A 16,282-nucleotide genomic window follows, 5' to 3' on the forward strand; every position below is an offset into this window, starting at 1 on the left:
AAAGGGTCTCCAGTATGAAGAGTTGGACAGCACCAGGGCCCGACATGGTTCATGCCTACTGGCTGAAGAAGCTGACTGCACTCCACGAGCGTCTGGCAGCACAAATGAACCAGCTGCTAGTTAACGAGAGACACCCGGAATGGCTAACTGAAGGCCGGACGGTCCTGATCCCCAAGGACCCCAAGAAGGGACCGGTCCCCTCCAACTACCGACCAATAACCTGCCTCAGTACTACATGGAAGCTCCTGTCAGGCATCATATCGGCTAAGATGAACAGGCACATGGGTCAATACATGAGCGGGACACAGAAAGGAATTGGCAAGAATACCAGAGGCGCAAAACACCAGCTACTGGTAGACAGAACAATCAGCCGAGACTGCAAGACCAGACTGACCAACCTGTGCACTGCCTGGATTGATTACAAGAAGGCCTATGACTCAATGCCCCACAGCTGGATACTGGAATGCCTAGAATTGTACAAGATCAATGGGACCCTAAGAGCCTTCATCAGGAACTCAATGGGGATGTGGCGTACAACACTAGAGGCCAACTCCAAGCCCATAGCACAAGTTACCATCAAGTGCGGGATCTACCAAGGAGATGCTCTGTCCCCACTGCTGTTCTGCATAGGCCTGAACCCCCTCAGTGAGATCATTAACAAGACTGGCTACGGATACCGACTACGGAACGGAGCAGTTGTCAGCCACCTCCTGTACATGGATGACATCAAGCTGTATGCCAAGAGTGAACGAGACATCGATTCACTGATCCACACTACCAGGCTATACAGCAATGACATTGGAATGTCGTTCGGACTGGAGAAGTGTAGTCGGATGGTAACAAAGAGAGGGAAGGTAGTCAGAACTGAGGGGATTGAACTACCAGAAGGCAACATTGCAGACATAGAGGACAGTTACAAGTACCTGGGGATCCCGCAGGCAAATGGGAACCATGAAGAGGCCACTAGAAAGGCTGCAACCACCAAGTACCTGCAGAGGGTCAGGCAAGTCCTGAGGAGTCAGCTGAATGGTAAGAACAAGATCCGGGCCATCAACACATACGCCCTGCCCGTGATCAGGTACCCTGCTGGGGTAATAGGCTGGCCAAAGGAGGAGATAGAAGCCACTGACATAAAGACAAGAAAGCTCCTTACCATGCATGGAGGGTTTCACCCCAAGTCCAGCACCCTGAGGCTGTACGCTAAGCGGAAGGAAGGGGGCCGGGGACTGGTGAGTGTCAGCACCACAGTCCAGGATGAGACAAGGAACATCCAAGAATACATTGGGAAGATGGCCCCAACTGACCGAGTGCTCAGTGAATACCTCAGGCAGCAGAAACCCAAGAAAGAGGAGGGAGACGAGGAACCATCATGGAAGGACAGGCCCCTGCACGGTATGTACCACCGGCAGATAGAGGAGGTGGCTGATATCCAGAAATCCTACCAGTGGCTGGACAAAGCTGGACTGAAAGACAGCACAGAGGCACTAATCATGGCAGCACAAGAACAAGCTCTGAGTACAAGATCCATAGAGGCTGGGGTCTATCACACCAGGCAAGACCCCAGGTGCAGGCTGTGTAAAGATGCCCCAGAGACAATCCAGCACATAACAGCAGGGTGCAAGATGCTAGCAGGCAAGGCATACATGGAACGCCATAACCAAGTGGCCGGCATAGTGTACAGGAACATCTGTGCCGAGTATAACCTGGAAGTCCCGAGGTCAAAATGGGAGATGCCCCCAAGGGTGGTGGAGAATGACCGAGCTAAGATCCTGTGGGACTTCCAGATACAGACGGACAAAATGGTGGTGGCTAACCAACCGGACATAGTGGTGGTAGACAAACAGAAGAAGACGGCCGTAGTGATCGATGTAGCGGTTCCGAATGACAGCAATATCAGGAAGAAGGAACACGAGAAGCTGGAGAAATACCAAGGGCTCAGAGAAGAGCTCGAGAGGATGTGGAGGGTGAAGGTAACGGTGGTCCCCGTGGTAATCGGAGCACTAGGTGCGGTGACTCCCAAGCTAGGCGAGTGGCTCCAGCAGATCCCGGGAATAACATCGGAGATCTCTGTCCAGAAGAGCGCAGTCCTGGGAACAGCTAAGATACTGCGCAGGACCCTCAAGCTCCCAGGCCTCTGGTAGAGGACCCGAGCTTGAAGGATAAACCGCCCGCAGGGGCGTGCTGGGTGTTTTTATGGCATTATTTCTGTAGTAAAATCAGTTCAGTACTGTACAATCCACACATGTACAAGTTGGTAATGTAACTGTTTTATAATATTACCTTTAATTTATCCAGCTGTAAATGTCACTGAGATTGAGAATGTCCTCTTCAAGAGTAACGTCAGCAAGAAGCGAGCAATAATTACAAGTAGCAATTGAACATAAACACACAAATACACATAGGGCTCATTACATCCAGTCAAAATAGGTACAATTCAAACTGACCTAAGAGACTTTGGTAAGCTGTGAGTGTCTTTACAATTCAAGCGATCATCTTAGAGTAGCAGCACACAGTCCACAAAAGCAGCAGCTGACCAGTGAAGAATACTGGTTTATTGACTGAGAGCAGCTCTAATCATCTAACAGCTGGCTGACTGCTGGAGAGCCTTGGATGACAAGCCAACAGCAGCCACTAGCTCTGGGAGGAAAACCAACACTGATAACTAAACGTAAATATACACATGAACAATCACAATATGCCACTTTACATTAAAATAATCTATAACATCTATGTCTTTTTACTTATTGTTTTTTTTTTATTTGACTAATAATGGGCAAAGCCATGGTGTGCGAGAACACGGTAGCGTTATTAAATGTTAAGAAAAATAAAGCTACCCACATAATCTGCACTTTATTCACACCGAGTAAATAAACGGTGTCTGGACTTTAATGCACAAGAAGGTAAACTTTAAGTGGCCCTGTCTCCTGATAGAAATATTTACATAGCCCTTAATCATAAAAATATAATAATCATAAAAACAGATCTCCTGGGGCCCCCTCCTGGCAGGTTTATGTACATGCAGAGTGAAACGAAAGGTCACACAAACTCGTTTCCTGTGTACAAACAAATTGTTAACTGAGAGGTAGTAGCGAACGATGGAAACACCAGCTTAGTCTTGGAATAGTGCCAACTAGCCAAAAGCATGATCTAAAGAAACAGCTGAGAAACAAAGTCATTTACATGTCTGAAAATGGTTTAAAAGCCATTTCTAAGGCCTTGGTACTCCAGCTAACCATGATGAGAGCCGTTATACTCAAATTGGAACAGTGGTAAATCTTCCCAGGAGTGGCCAGCCTATCAAAGTAACTCATCCAGGAGGTCACAAAAGAACCCAGGACAACATCTAAAGAACGGCAGGCCTCATTTGCCTCAGTTAAAGTCAGAGTTCATGATATAACATAGAAGAAGGGGACTGGGAGGAACATGACATGTATGGGTGAGAGTTTCAAGGTAAAATGCACTGCTGACCAAAAGAACACAAAGACTTGTCCCACATTTACAACACAACCCATCTTGACGATCCTCCATACTTTTGAAAAATTATTCTGTGGACTGATGAGATCAACGTTGAACTTTGTGGAAGGTTTGAGTCCCGTTACATCTGGTGAAAAATAGGACAGCATAGCATTTAATAAAAAAAACAAAACAAACAAACCAAAAAACATCCCACCAACAGTCAGACATGGTACTGGTAGTGTAATGGCCTGAGGTCTGCTTTGCTAAAGCTGTAGTTACTTATCATTTTGCAGATTCAATGGAATATTATAAATGAGCTATCAACAATATCTAAGTAACACCTGTCATTGATTCAATTATTATGGTCCAACAACACAGTGTATATGATTCCGTCAGTCATTCTACATAATGAGCTGATGCACTACAGTGGTGTTACAACTTTAACTCATTCACTGCCATTGACGTCTATAGCCGTCAATTGCAGTGAATGAGTCAATGGGTTTAACTCATTCACTGCCAATGGCTGGCAGTGAATGAGTTAATTTAAGTAAATAGTTTGGGTGCTCTTTTTTTTTCACTTTGAAAGCAACATTTACCAAATCAAATTGGGTTTAAATTCTTGGGAAGCACCATATTTCACCACAGCTGAATGTCTGTCTCCATCTCACCGTCTCCCTAGGACCCTTTCTCTCTCACACCAATGGTCCTCCTCTTTACCTGCTCCATGGCAGCTCCATATTCAACATCCATTCTGCAATATATCCACTGTCCCCTCCCCTCTGCACATGTCCAAACCATAGCCTTACCACTCTGACTTGGCTTCAGAGGCTCAACCTCAGCTGTTTCATTTCTTACCCTGTCCAACCTGCTCACAGTGCATCTGCATTGCATTGTAAATATTAGTCAAAATGAAATTAAGCCCAACAAGGAACTGAAGGACACAATGGAGCTGAGCTGAGCTGTGATGCTGCCACACTGCTGTCTCAGTCCTGGACTCTCAAGTCTGGATTCCCCTGAGAACTTACCGAGTCCGAAGGAGAGAAACGCCCGTGTGATATTTTTATCATGAGAAGACAAGACTTCCGCAAAGTAACTCAAAACTCTACTACGTGTACAATGTAACTATTTAAATGACGTCAGAGTCGCTTAATTTATCCGCTCTTTGATTGGACGGTGTGTGTTTACGTAGCAACGGGCCGGAAGATGTCGCTCGGGCCAGTCCTAAAAAACTTCCGCCTTAAGTTGTAGAGAAAACACAGCAGCTAAAAAGGCTATCGACGGCGTAACCATCCCATTTACGAAGTCAGACAAAAGGTAGATACCTGCTCACATTTTTTGACACATACTGTAATGTACACATTTGTCCTAAACCAGCCGGTTGGCGTGTTTTAGGATCTCAAAAAATATAAATCCAGAAATTACCAGAGCTAGCACGGAAGCTCGGCTCTTCACTGCTAGCAGTTCGCTACCATCGATATGCTCGGCCATAGGCCTCAGGTTGATATCTTTACGGGTAGATCGCGACAAATATAATACTATACCCACCCATTTGTTGTTCTGACTCTTGATTTTAACAGTCTCAAGAAAAATAGCCAGCTCAATGTAACGTCTACTTTATATCTACTCGGTTAGCTACGTCCAGTTAGCCGAGTCTCAAATACCTGGGCTTGTATACATCCAGTAAGCTGCTTAAGTGGTTGGGTTTGCCAGCTACCATCGCGTTTGGTTGAAAAATAGTAATGTTAATCTAGTTTATGACTTTGAAAAAAAAATCTAAACATTTGTTTTAATGTAAACGTAATGACATCGAGAGATATTTGGCTAGCCTAGCTGAATACCCCAGATGGTATTTAGGAGGCTAATGTCTGATCTACATCTCCAAACTTTTTTGTTGTTGTTAATGTTATTCCTGTCATTCCTTTTGGACTTTTACATATTTTGATATGAATCAACAGAATTATGAATGGTGTCTTGCTTCTAATAAGCTCTTCTTAATTCCGTCAACTGTCATATATTTACGTTGCTGTTTGGTCATTGAAGGTTTGCTGTCATCAGCCAGGTAACTGTGCCACTCCCCTTCTCCAGACTCACAAAAGAGCAGTGTTTGAATGGCAATGGCAGCTTTATTTATATAGAAAATTTCCTTGTACGTAAACGTGCTTAAAACAAATGATGGAAACATTAAAAACCTGCGTAGGTTTGACAGTCTCTTAAGGCAGTCAAAATGGCAAAATAAAACTTTATGGGAAAACCCAAGGTTTTGAGTCAGCGAGCAGCTTGTTCCAAAGAACAGGAGCACAGTAGCAGAAAGACCACTCGGCAAACTTGGATCTGATTTGGGAAATATTCAAAAGATCTGCACTTGATGGCCTGAGAGGTTTGATTGGGTTAACATTGAGTCAGAGATAGGGAGGGAGGCAAGCCATTGAGAGCTTTATGAACTAATAGAAAGCTTTTGAAATGACTTCAATACTGGTCAATAGTATTAACTACTAACTAATAGTAATATGGTCAATTTGGTTTTCTTTTTGTCTGAACACGATAGAAAATGCTAGTTAAACAGTATTGAGTCGGCATTGCAGAATAAATATCTGACATTAATGAATTAGACATTACAGTGCATAAATACCAAATACAAATAGAGGTTATAAGGAATGTGTCATAGTGATTTTATAAGTTATATTTATTATTTCATATGTTTGTTAGGGTGTTCAGGAGTTTTAGTTGTGTACTTTTATAAATCCAGTTTCTTCGTTTACTCTGTTTTACTGTCTCACATTTTTCTTCTTCAGGCTACTATACTCTGGAGTTTGCGTGGTTTTGAGCGTGTGTGTGTGACTGGTTGAGTGTATGTGTGAGTGTATGTGAGCTGCAGATTCTTCCTCACTGTTACAACCAGAGCTGCTCCTCCCTGGAGGATGACAATGGAGGAGATGAAGAATGAAGCGGAGACAAACTCCATGGTATCCATGACGCTGTACGCCGTGATGTATCCAGTTTTCAATGAGGTAAAATATCACATGCTGGGGACAAAGGCGCTGATAGCTTCCCTGGACATCCCCTCATCAGGAGATGTGCAGGGAAGCTATCAGCATTAGCATGCCTGTATGAGAAACCAGAGACCCAGTAACACATTTGAAAATATATCCATATAGCAGGTGATTATAATAATGAATCGGCATAGCAGAAACAAAGATGCATACACAGTGCTGTGAACAAGTATTTGCCCACTTCCTGTTTTTTTTGTTTGTTTGTTTGTTTGTTTGTTTTTTGCATATTACATACAGTTATATGTTTTGGATCAATAAACAAATGTAGATATTGGAAAACGATAACAGAAGTAAATACAGAATGCAGTTTTAAAATGATTATTTCATTTAATAAGGGAGAAACTCAACTTTGATTAACCACATTTTTTGAAAAGCTGAGTCGAATGTCACTAGCCACACCCAGACCTGATTACTTGGCGAATCAAGAATCTCTTAAATAGAACCTGTCAGACAAAGCGAGGTAGGCTAAACGATCTCGTAAAGAAACACATCATACCAAGAGCTTAAGAAAGTCAAGAGATGAAAATGTCAGTCTGGAAAGGATTATTCACTTTGTTTGCTTTAGGACTCCAGCAAATCAAAGTGAGAACCATTATTCACAAATGGAGAAAACATGGAGCAGTGGTGAACCTTCCCAGGAGTGGGCAACCTATCAAAAATACCCCAAAAGCACATCAACGTATCCAGGAGGTCAAATAAACCCAGAACAACATTAAAAGGACTGCAGCCCTGATTTGCTTCAGTTAAGGCCATTTTTCATGATTTAACAATAAGAAAAAATGGCATATGGGAGAATTTCTAGGTATAAACCACTGTTGACCAAAAGAACACAAAGGTTTGTCTCATGTCTACCAGAGTTTTGGAAGGTTTGAGTCCCGTTGCATCAGCATTTCATAAAAGAACATCATACCAACAGTCAAACATGTCTGAGCTGCTTCAGGACCTGAATAACTTTCCGTAATTGAGGGAACCACAAATTCTGCTCCCTACCAGAAAATCTTGAAGGAGAATGTCCAGCCATCAATTCATGCACTGAAGCTCAAGCTCATAAAAACCAAACAAAAAATAAAATGAAGGTTTTGGGGTGGCATTGTCAAGACTTTAATCCTATTGAGATGCTTTGGCATGACCTTAGACAGGCTGTTCATGCTTGAAAATGGCTTACTTAAAAGAAGAAGAAAAAGGGAAAAATATAAATAAATAAAGAAGTTTTGGCCAAACCTATTAGGTTTAGGGAGCAATTACTTTTTCACATAGGACCAGATGGGTTTGGATTGTCTAATAAATAGAATCTTGGGTTATCTTTGTCTAATATAAAGAGTTGTTTGATGGTTTGAAACATAAAAACATGAGAAATATGCAAAACATACATACATACATACACACACCTTGTCATTTGTTTTAGGCTGCTAAAATGCACTTCTGTGATAACCTCAAGTATCAGAAACCAGTCTGTGTTGTTTTTATTTTTAGTCATACTTGGCAGAGGTAGTGTGGAGATATTTGGGTTATTTAAAGTCAGACAAAGAAGCAGAGCAGCATACACTGCAAACTGTTGAAAGCATAGACACACGTAATTCCATAAATAGGTTTTACCATCTGAAGCAGTGCCGTCCTTACACCATTTATTTGCATTATACATACACGTGTAATGCAAGTCTTTACCATTCATGTCATGCATTCTAAAGAAAAAACAAACCAACACAGTGATATCTTGAATGTAGCTGCCCACTTTACTGTCAACAGGGCTGCCACGATTAGTAGACTAGTCACGATTACGTCGACTATCAAAATTGTCGACGACTAATTGAATAGTCGACGCGTCGTTTGAAGCTTTGTAAGATCCTGAAAGATGCAGGAATAAGTAGTGAGATTTAAGTATGTAGGTGTGAATGTGCAAATGAATGTGAGTGCGAATGGTCGTTTGTCCCTGTGTGTTAGCCTTGCGACAGACTGGCGACCTGTCCAGGGTGTACCCCGCCTCTCGCCCTATGACAGCTGGGATAGGCTCCAGCGCCCCCCGCAACCCTGAAAAGGATAAGCGGAAGTGAATGGATGGATGGATGGATTTAAGTATGTATGTAAAACAATGTTTTCCGAACGCCCACGGTCTTTCCTTACTCGGGTTAAACATGATATATAAGTCACTTAGATAACTTAAAAAAATTGTTGTTTGGCTTTTTTCAGTGTTTTATTTGTTCCTGAGTAAAACAGTTTGGCTGAGATTAAAGTTATAGCTTTCACAGAGCTGAACAAACGTCAAACAAAAAACTGATTAAACAGAAGTGTGAGATAGTAGAGAATTTACTCCAATGTCCTGTTATATTTTAGGGAGCAAAGAGCAGATGTTAAAAGTTTAATAAACTATTATCTTGTCTTTATTTTTATTTGCCGCATACCTTAAACACTTAAAGCTGTAAGCTAATGATAGTTATATAAGAGCAGATGCATGCTGGTGCAATAAGCTGTACGTATTACATCCAATGGATGCATGATCTGAGTAGTCGACTAATCATAAAAATAATCGGTGACTAGTTGACTATCAAAATAATCGTTTGTGGCAGCCCTAATTGTCAAACACTTTAATGTTGGTAAGCACAGTAGAAAATGTTGGATTTAAGCGGCTGATTAAAGTCACTAACTCTTGTTACTAGGTCCCAGGACGTAAATATTTCTCTCAGATGGCAATTTCTCATCTACACACAGTGTCCACAGAAACAGCTGAACAGCTCTTATACTTCATTAACACAGAGGTTTTATGGTTAGGTCATATATGCACATGAGCCTCACTGCTCACTTCAAAGAGACATTTCTGGACTTCTTGTACCTTCTTTTTTTTTTTCTTCATTTGTATGTATTTATTTATTTATTTATTTATTTATTGTGTCAGAGCAAAAGCAAAGCATAATTGAGTGAATATGACGCGTTTAGTTTGTTCTCCTTTGTTTACATTTGAAGGTTTCTTAAGTTTTCCACGAAGAGTGTTCTTAATTTCGAATTTATTTACTTGTGGGTTTGTTTCCCAATAATGTAAAACAGTTTGAATCTATACAAAATATGTTATACTACTTTAAAAAAAATTATTTTTATTGTTTTGATACCTACTTTATTTATTTGGAATTTAGTTTTTCCACTTTGTTTGCGTTCTTTAACTTCTTTGACTTGAAGCTTTTGCCTGGTTAGAATTGACTTTATTATATACCCGTGTCGTGTATTTAAATACAGTTGTTTAAAGTTTTACAGTATATCATGTGTAACTTCAGACAGAAAATAAATAACATTTAAAGCAAAATAAACTATATCTTCATACATCAGGAGTAAAAAGGAACCTTAAAGCTAGAATGAAACGGTGGTTTAATTGATACTAATATCGACTGATATGGAAAAGATCAATGTGATCAGATTATTTTTCATATCATCCAGCACTACAGCGTGGCTGTGTTTTTACATAGAGCCCAGCATTCTGATTACACTCAGCTTAAAAGCCCAAACATATTAAATATGGTCCATATACAGAGGCTCAAAACTTCAGTCCACATCAAAGGGGCATCTAAGTGTTTTCATAAATGTATCAAAATAAAAATTGTTCTTTGTAAATGATTAAGTGATTATGTGCTCTCCTTTGATGACATGATAGATACCCACCTACAGGGAGCTGATCAAAGACATACCAAAACCAAACTTATTTCACACGTAACTACTGTTACGTTTAACGCAAGACTGTATAAACCTGACCTGACATCTTTAATCAGAATGCTTTAATGTAGGATGAAAAAAATGTGTATACATAACCTGTGATGGACGCAGCATGTCCAGATTTGGCATCAACATGTTTGCTTTCCCCCCTTTTTTAGCTGGAGAGGATCAACCTATCAGCAGCTCAGACTCTCAGAGCAGCCTTCATAAAGGTAAGACTGTGTATCAGGCAGAAGGCCCGAGACATGAAGTATTGCTCACACCTTCAAATTTTGCGTCATCTTTGGTTGTTATACTTAGGCTGCATTCCAGCTCGCGTGACACATTGCAGGTGCATCTGCTTTTTGTCTGGTGCCCTCACCAATAATGAGTTTGTTGCTTTGGCAGAATAACAAGAGGCATGTATTCTCCTTGACTGGCATGATAACTGGGTCATTGCAAAATGTGTGTCTGATGCAAACAAAGATAGGTTACAAAGATAGAAGCTGCGTAAGAGTTGGATGTAGCTTCTGTTTAACTTCTGAAGTATATTCAACCTGCATTCTTTTTAATGACCACCAGGGGGCAATCCATGTGGTTGCAAAAGGATCCACACCTATAGAAGTCTGTGGTAAAATGGTCTTTAGATTTTATTTTTTTGATGAGAGTGTGGGTTCAGTCACTCACTTTGGGTAATACGGAATAAAAAGTTAAGTCAGTTTTGTAAATTTTTATTCCAATTGTTAGATATGTGTATTATCCAGGATATGCTCATTGGCTAAGGGCAATTTCTATTGTTTTTAACTGGGAAGTAGTCAAAATCAGCTGTGTGCTTATCTGATTTATTTGTTTATTTTTGGTGAAATACAAAGTCCAGTTTTTTTCCCAGATTTTATTTCTACTACCTTTTCATGTCGCAGGATAGGTTCTTTTTCCTCGTTGTAAAATGAATTATGTTACTGCTTTCATTTGTCTGTATTTTTCCTTTTGTTTGTTAGAAATGGAGCTGGCCAGAGATGTGGGGAAAAAAACTCTTAGCACTCTTACCTTTATTATCAGTTATGCATTAGGTTTTTTTTATGTTCCTTAAACTTGAGCACCTCAGTTTTCATACTTAGTGTTTAAATGAATTAACTCAGCAGGTATTAATAGAACATGAGAGGCACTGATATTCACACTCGTGCTGTGATTTGGACACCAGCCTGCAGTGATCAGAAGATGTTTTTGTTAATAACAGAGCAACCTCCTGATTGCACTGGGATAATAGAAGCACAGTGGCACAGGCATAGATTGCTTCTATACCACTCCAGATGCTAGTTGTGTTAAGTGTGTGTGTGTGTGCGCGCGCAAATGAAATATTAATAGAGTTGAAGCGGCTTTATCATTATACAAACCAAAGGGACATTTGATCCCTTTACAGCTGTTTTACTTTGGCATTTGTGGGGCTTTTGTTCACTTGTCTCTCTGATTAGGCTCTCTGCTGCCCTCGCTGCTTCCTACCTTGTTGAATTATTCAGGTGGAGAGCTTTTGTACATTCATCTGAGCGCGTCACAGGGGACACCTGACTTTCAATACATTTCTGACTCTGTCCTATGCGCCTTCGGCTAAGCCCCCCTGGTGCTTTTATTGGAGAAGACAAACCGAGCGCCTTGTTTGTCTTGCTCACCTCACATGTATGACTCTCCTCTTCTGTCAGGCGGAGAGGGAGAACCCCGGCCTGACTCAGGACATCATAATGAAGATCTTGGAGAAAAAAAACATCCAAATCAACTTCACTGAATCCCTACTGCGCATGGCAGCTGATGATGTGGAAGGTGGGTAGAGAGACAGCATTTTCACACTGAAATGTTCTTGACTTCACCTTGTAAATGTGTTATATTCTCAGGAAGGCTTGTGTTGTCACATTATATGTTGACTCGCAAAGATACATTCATGTGTCCTCTAATCTTGCCAAAGCAAACTGTATTTGCAGTACTGACAGTGTGTCTAATGATTCAGAGAAACTTGATTGTTACGCATGCACCAGGACACGTCTAATAGTTAATTGGTTTAACACTGAACATCTGTTCTGTTCTTTATTAAAGCAAACATTGTTTGCTCCCACGCTTTTGGAAGTTTATGGGAAAATGCGTGTACTCTGCAGGAAACACCTGAGGGTTGAAACATAGTCAGCTGAGTTTCTAGTTAGAAAGTTAAAACTAGAATTGATACTTCTGTATTTAGGGCAGCTGCTTGCTGTTTGTTGTTTACATACAGTCAAATAAAATACACCAAATAAAACTGGATTCCAGATATTTGATTTGCCAAGGACATGCATGCACAATTAGATGCATTTTCATGCATCTAATTGTGCTAATGTCAGTGCAAGTACAGGCTTGTGTTGTTTTTCGATACAGCCTCACTTTAGATGCTATGTTAAGATGCTCTGTTAGATGTTGTAAATCATCTAGTCTTTGTGGGTGTGCTAAACATCCTTTTTTTTTTTGTGTGTGTGTGTGTTTCGTTTTTTTGTTTTGTTTTGTTCATCTCCCCTGCAGAGTTCATGATTGACCGACCTGAGCAGGAGTTCCAGGACCTAAATGAGAAGGCCAGAGCTCTTAAACACATCCTCAGCAAAATCCCAGATGAGATCAATGACAGAGTACGCTTCCTACAAACTATCAAGTGAGTGCGAATGCACACACACGCTCCAGGGTTTCCACCAGATTACAAATGAAAGCGGATATTGCACATATGCATTCTGTCTCTCCACACAATTAGAAATGGGCACCATAGTATTTGCATACTACTATGATGCAGGTGTTTGTGGTTGAAATTTTCACTTTCTCTTCCTTATAAGATGCGTGACTCTTTATCTATATATTTAATAACTATTTCAAGAATCATACATTGAAATTTGCTGAGTTGAGATCTATTTTTTTTGTTATAACTGTTAATTTATAACAATGCAGTGCTGGATTTTTTTTCTATGCTCTAATAAATGTTATAGGGAGATTGTTCAAAGATGGATAAAAACTGGTAAATATGCTCTTTTATGCTTGCATTCTTCTTAAGGCCCATTAGCTGTTTTAAATTTTCCATCACATCTTCCAAATGGACACCTTACACTTTTCCTGTGGCCCTTTTGTTTGAAATTGTGTAGTAAAACATCTGGAAAATACTGCTAAATTGGACGATTTTGTTTTGAAAATTCTACAACAATCATTGAAGACCTTTGGAGAAATATTGAGCAAAATGTTCAAACATTTTTCATAGTGCATGATTCCAGTTTCCTAAAAAATATTATTGATTTAACACAATTCAGTAGGCTATATACTGAGTTTGCATAAATTCAGTATTGCTAGTATCTATCTGATACCAATACCTGCGTTGGTATCGATACTGTCGATATTTAGATCCATCCAACAAGCTCTAGCAGACATCTCTAATAGATGTTCGAGATATATCGGGGGAAGGGGTTGAGGTAGTGCTTGATTCCGATTTTATCCTTTAGCTTCTTGGTTGAATTTGTGTTTGAAAAATTTTTTTTTTCATTTTACTTCACAGAGACATTGCCAGCGCCATAAAAGAGCTCCTGGACACAGTCAACAATGTCATTAAAAAATATCAGTACCAGAATCGCAGAGTGAGTAATGAATACGCTACAATTACTACTACTTGAATTATTTCACATTTTCCCCTCATTTCAAATGGATGTTTTTGCTTTATTTTCTGCTCGGCAAGGCCCTGGAACACCAGAAAAAGGAGTTTGTGAAATACTCCAAAAGTTTCAGTGACACCCTCAAAACATACTTCAAAGATGGAAAGTAAGTATGGCACCACGTGTTATGCCTCAGCTAATCAGTACCCTGTTTTAAAGACAGATTCTATTGAATCTTGAATTGCATTAAAACATAAAAAAGAGTTGGTAAGCTCTGTGTGCCTGTCATATAATGTGTGTCTCTGTTAAACATGTGCAAATGTATTTTCTAAAACTGCCTGGTCGTTGTTGCATATAGTGTGCATAAAGATATTTCACAGTAAAAGTTCAAGAAAGCAGTGGTTTCTAAAAACAGAGGAAACGGATCCAGAAATTGTTGAATAATAAAGCATAATTTAAGATTTGTCAACGTAGAAGATTTGATGATCAACTGTATCAGTGGCTGAGCTAAGATCCAGCAAAACAAGACATCAACAGTCACCCGTATCTACAGCTATCAGAATTTGAGACTTTAAGGAGCTGTTTCTGTGGACTGTAACATCCTGAAACCAAAGTTATCTGGAATATCGGGCTTCTCTAACACCTTGTCTCAGCAAATTTTTCAAATATTTTAGCAATGAAAGGAAGTTTTAAAGAGGTCTATAACTTGTGTGTATTGCTGTTTGGATAACCCCCTGTTTAAAGCACTTGGGGGGACAGTCTTGCATCAAAGAGCAATTTATGAGTGTGACCACAGAAACCCCAACAGAGTCAAAAACTTGGGGTTTTATGGTTGTGGGTAAGTGGTTGTGGGTAAGTTGAGGATTTTATTTCAGATATAGCCACTATAGAAATTGGGTGAAAAGATTCCATATTTTGGGATGTGGGAGATTGCAATTGAAGCGGCAAAATGTTAACGTTACTGCAGTCCTTATTTGAGAAAACTGGTGTTCGTGGTTTTGTAGGAGGAACTAGCTCATAGTTGGTTATCATCAGATTGATAATAACTAATGCAAAGTGTTCCAAGGTATGACTTTTGTCCGTGTGCAAACAAAGTGTCATCCTGTTTTGTGTCAACTGTGGATAAAGTTGTTAGAGAGGGTCACAGGAGCATCCATGCTTGCAGGACTTCTACTCCTATTGTTTAGATTTGAATATCCTTAACCAATTAGATAAGGGAAGGCAGCTTTTCCACTCTTGTTCTAAAGTTGTTGTTCACTCTGTTGTACTGTGTATGATGTTCTCCAGTGAGTTTTCACAAGCTATCATTTTTCTTTGTTCCCAGGGCAATAAATGTCTTCATCAGCGCAAACCGGCTCATCCACCAAACCAACCTCATACTGCAGACCTTCAAAACCGTGGCCTAGCCCCACACCTCACCCCGACCCCACCCAAGAGACCACAGAGCCCCCTTCTCATTGTCCCTTGGGGAACAACTGCTAAAATGGCAGAGGCTTGAAGAGCACCTCACCCATATATGTAAATTAGAGTTGATTTTTTAGGGTTGGGGTCGATGTCATTGGAGTCGAGATTCTAGATTCCAGTTCAAGAGACTGAAAAGTGCCATTTGTTTTTTTTCAATGACGATTTTCCAGTCTTGAAGTGGAACTGAACAGGGGCCCAAAGTCTTGGTTAATTGATTTTATTTGGACAGTTTTAATTTATAACCCAAAACTTGTTTGGGAGGTGGTGAGGCGAGGTGTTCATTAAAGACTAATTGCCATTTTTCTAATATATTCATGTTGATCATTTTACTTTTAGCTTTTCAGTCATGGCTACACATCTGAGACTACATCCAGTAGGGATTGTTCTCAGTAGTCTATACCAGTTTTCTCTTCTCGCCTCCTATTTGTGTCATTTTTGCCACGGGCTGTATGGATTGACAGAAGCACCTGGCTGCAGGTCAAACAGTTGCGAGGAGAGGAAGCAGAGTTGGACATTTGAGAGGCAGATTTCGTTTCTCTTTATTATCAGAAGAAAGAAAGCCAAAAGACTTCCAGCACAGTGTGCGCCTTACCAAGTCCTGTAACATTCCCTCCTCTCAAGAGTGTAATGAAGTGGAGCCAGTCCCTGCTGTTGAGGGATGTAGAGAGAAAAGAGTTCTGTATTTAACTGGTTGCAAATGTTCAATAAATAGTTTCCAAATGATGATGCTTTTTTTTATCTGTGTCCGTGTCCAGTGTGTGTGGGGTCAACTTTTCTGTGTGAGTGGGAGAGGATTTGCTTTGCAGTGGCATGGCCTGAAAAATAGATGTGTGGTCACATTGTTTTATTCAAAAAAGGATTTTACCATTTCAGAACAATGATACTTTGATAACGCTGCCAAATGGTCAGTTTGAAAATGGTTGCAGCTTTCTGTGGCTCTGTTTGTTTTCTTTTTTCCCCACTTGTCAAAACAGGTTTGCCGACATTTCTTTAAGT

The 16,282-nt window shown here is 40.3% G+C and overlaps 1 protein-coding gene across 1 annotated transcript; it reads left to right on the forward strand.

Annotated features, from left to right (window-relative positions):
- The first annotated feature begins 4,623 nt into the window (after positions 1-4,623).
- On the forward strand, positions 4,624-16,009 carry LOC146646800 (programmed cell death protein 10). Its single transcript, XM_085391101.1, has 8 exons — positions 4,624-4,770; positions 6,249-6,464; positions 10,361-10,414; positions 11,879-11,996; positions 12,720-12,846; positions 13,729-13,807; positions 13,906-13,988; positions 15,147-16,009. The coding sequence occupies exons 2-8, from the start codon at positions 6,375-6,377 to the stop codon at positions 15,226-15,228; spliced, it is 633 nt and encodes a 210-aa protein (XP_085247227.1). The 5' UTR covers positions 4,624-4,770; positions 6,249-6,374; the 3' UTR covers positions 15,229-16,009.
- The last annotated feature ends 273 nt before the right edge of the window (positions 16,010-16,282 follow it).

This window comes from Rhamphochromis longiceps, linkage group LG19 (genome assembly GCF_057381845.1).
Source record: "Rhamphochromis longiceps isolate RC_006_pf linkage group LG19, R_longiceps_female_GT1.1, whole genome shotgun sequence".
Lineage (NCBI taxonomy): Eukaryota > Metazoa > Chordata > Actinopteri > Cichliformes > Cichlidae > Rhamphochromis > Rhamphochromis longiceps.

What these genes read in the sequence shown, in the direction of transcription:
- LOC146646800 (XM_085391101.1), top strand. Translation starts at nt 6,375, where the DNA reads ATGACAATGGAGGAGATGAAGAATGAAGCGGAGACAAACTCCATGGTA. An exon ending in TCAGAGCAGCCTTCATAAAG is followed by an intron (nt 10,415 to 11,878) that starts GTAAGACTGTGT and finishes CTCTTCTGTCAG; the next exon opens with GCGGAGAGGGAGAACCCCGG. An exon ending in ACATACTTCAAAGATGGAAA is followed by an intron (nt 13,989 to 15,146) that starts GTAAGTATGGCA and finishes CTTTGTTCCCAG; the next exon opens with GGCAATAAATGTCTTCATCA.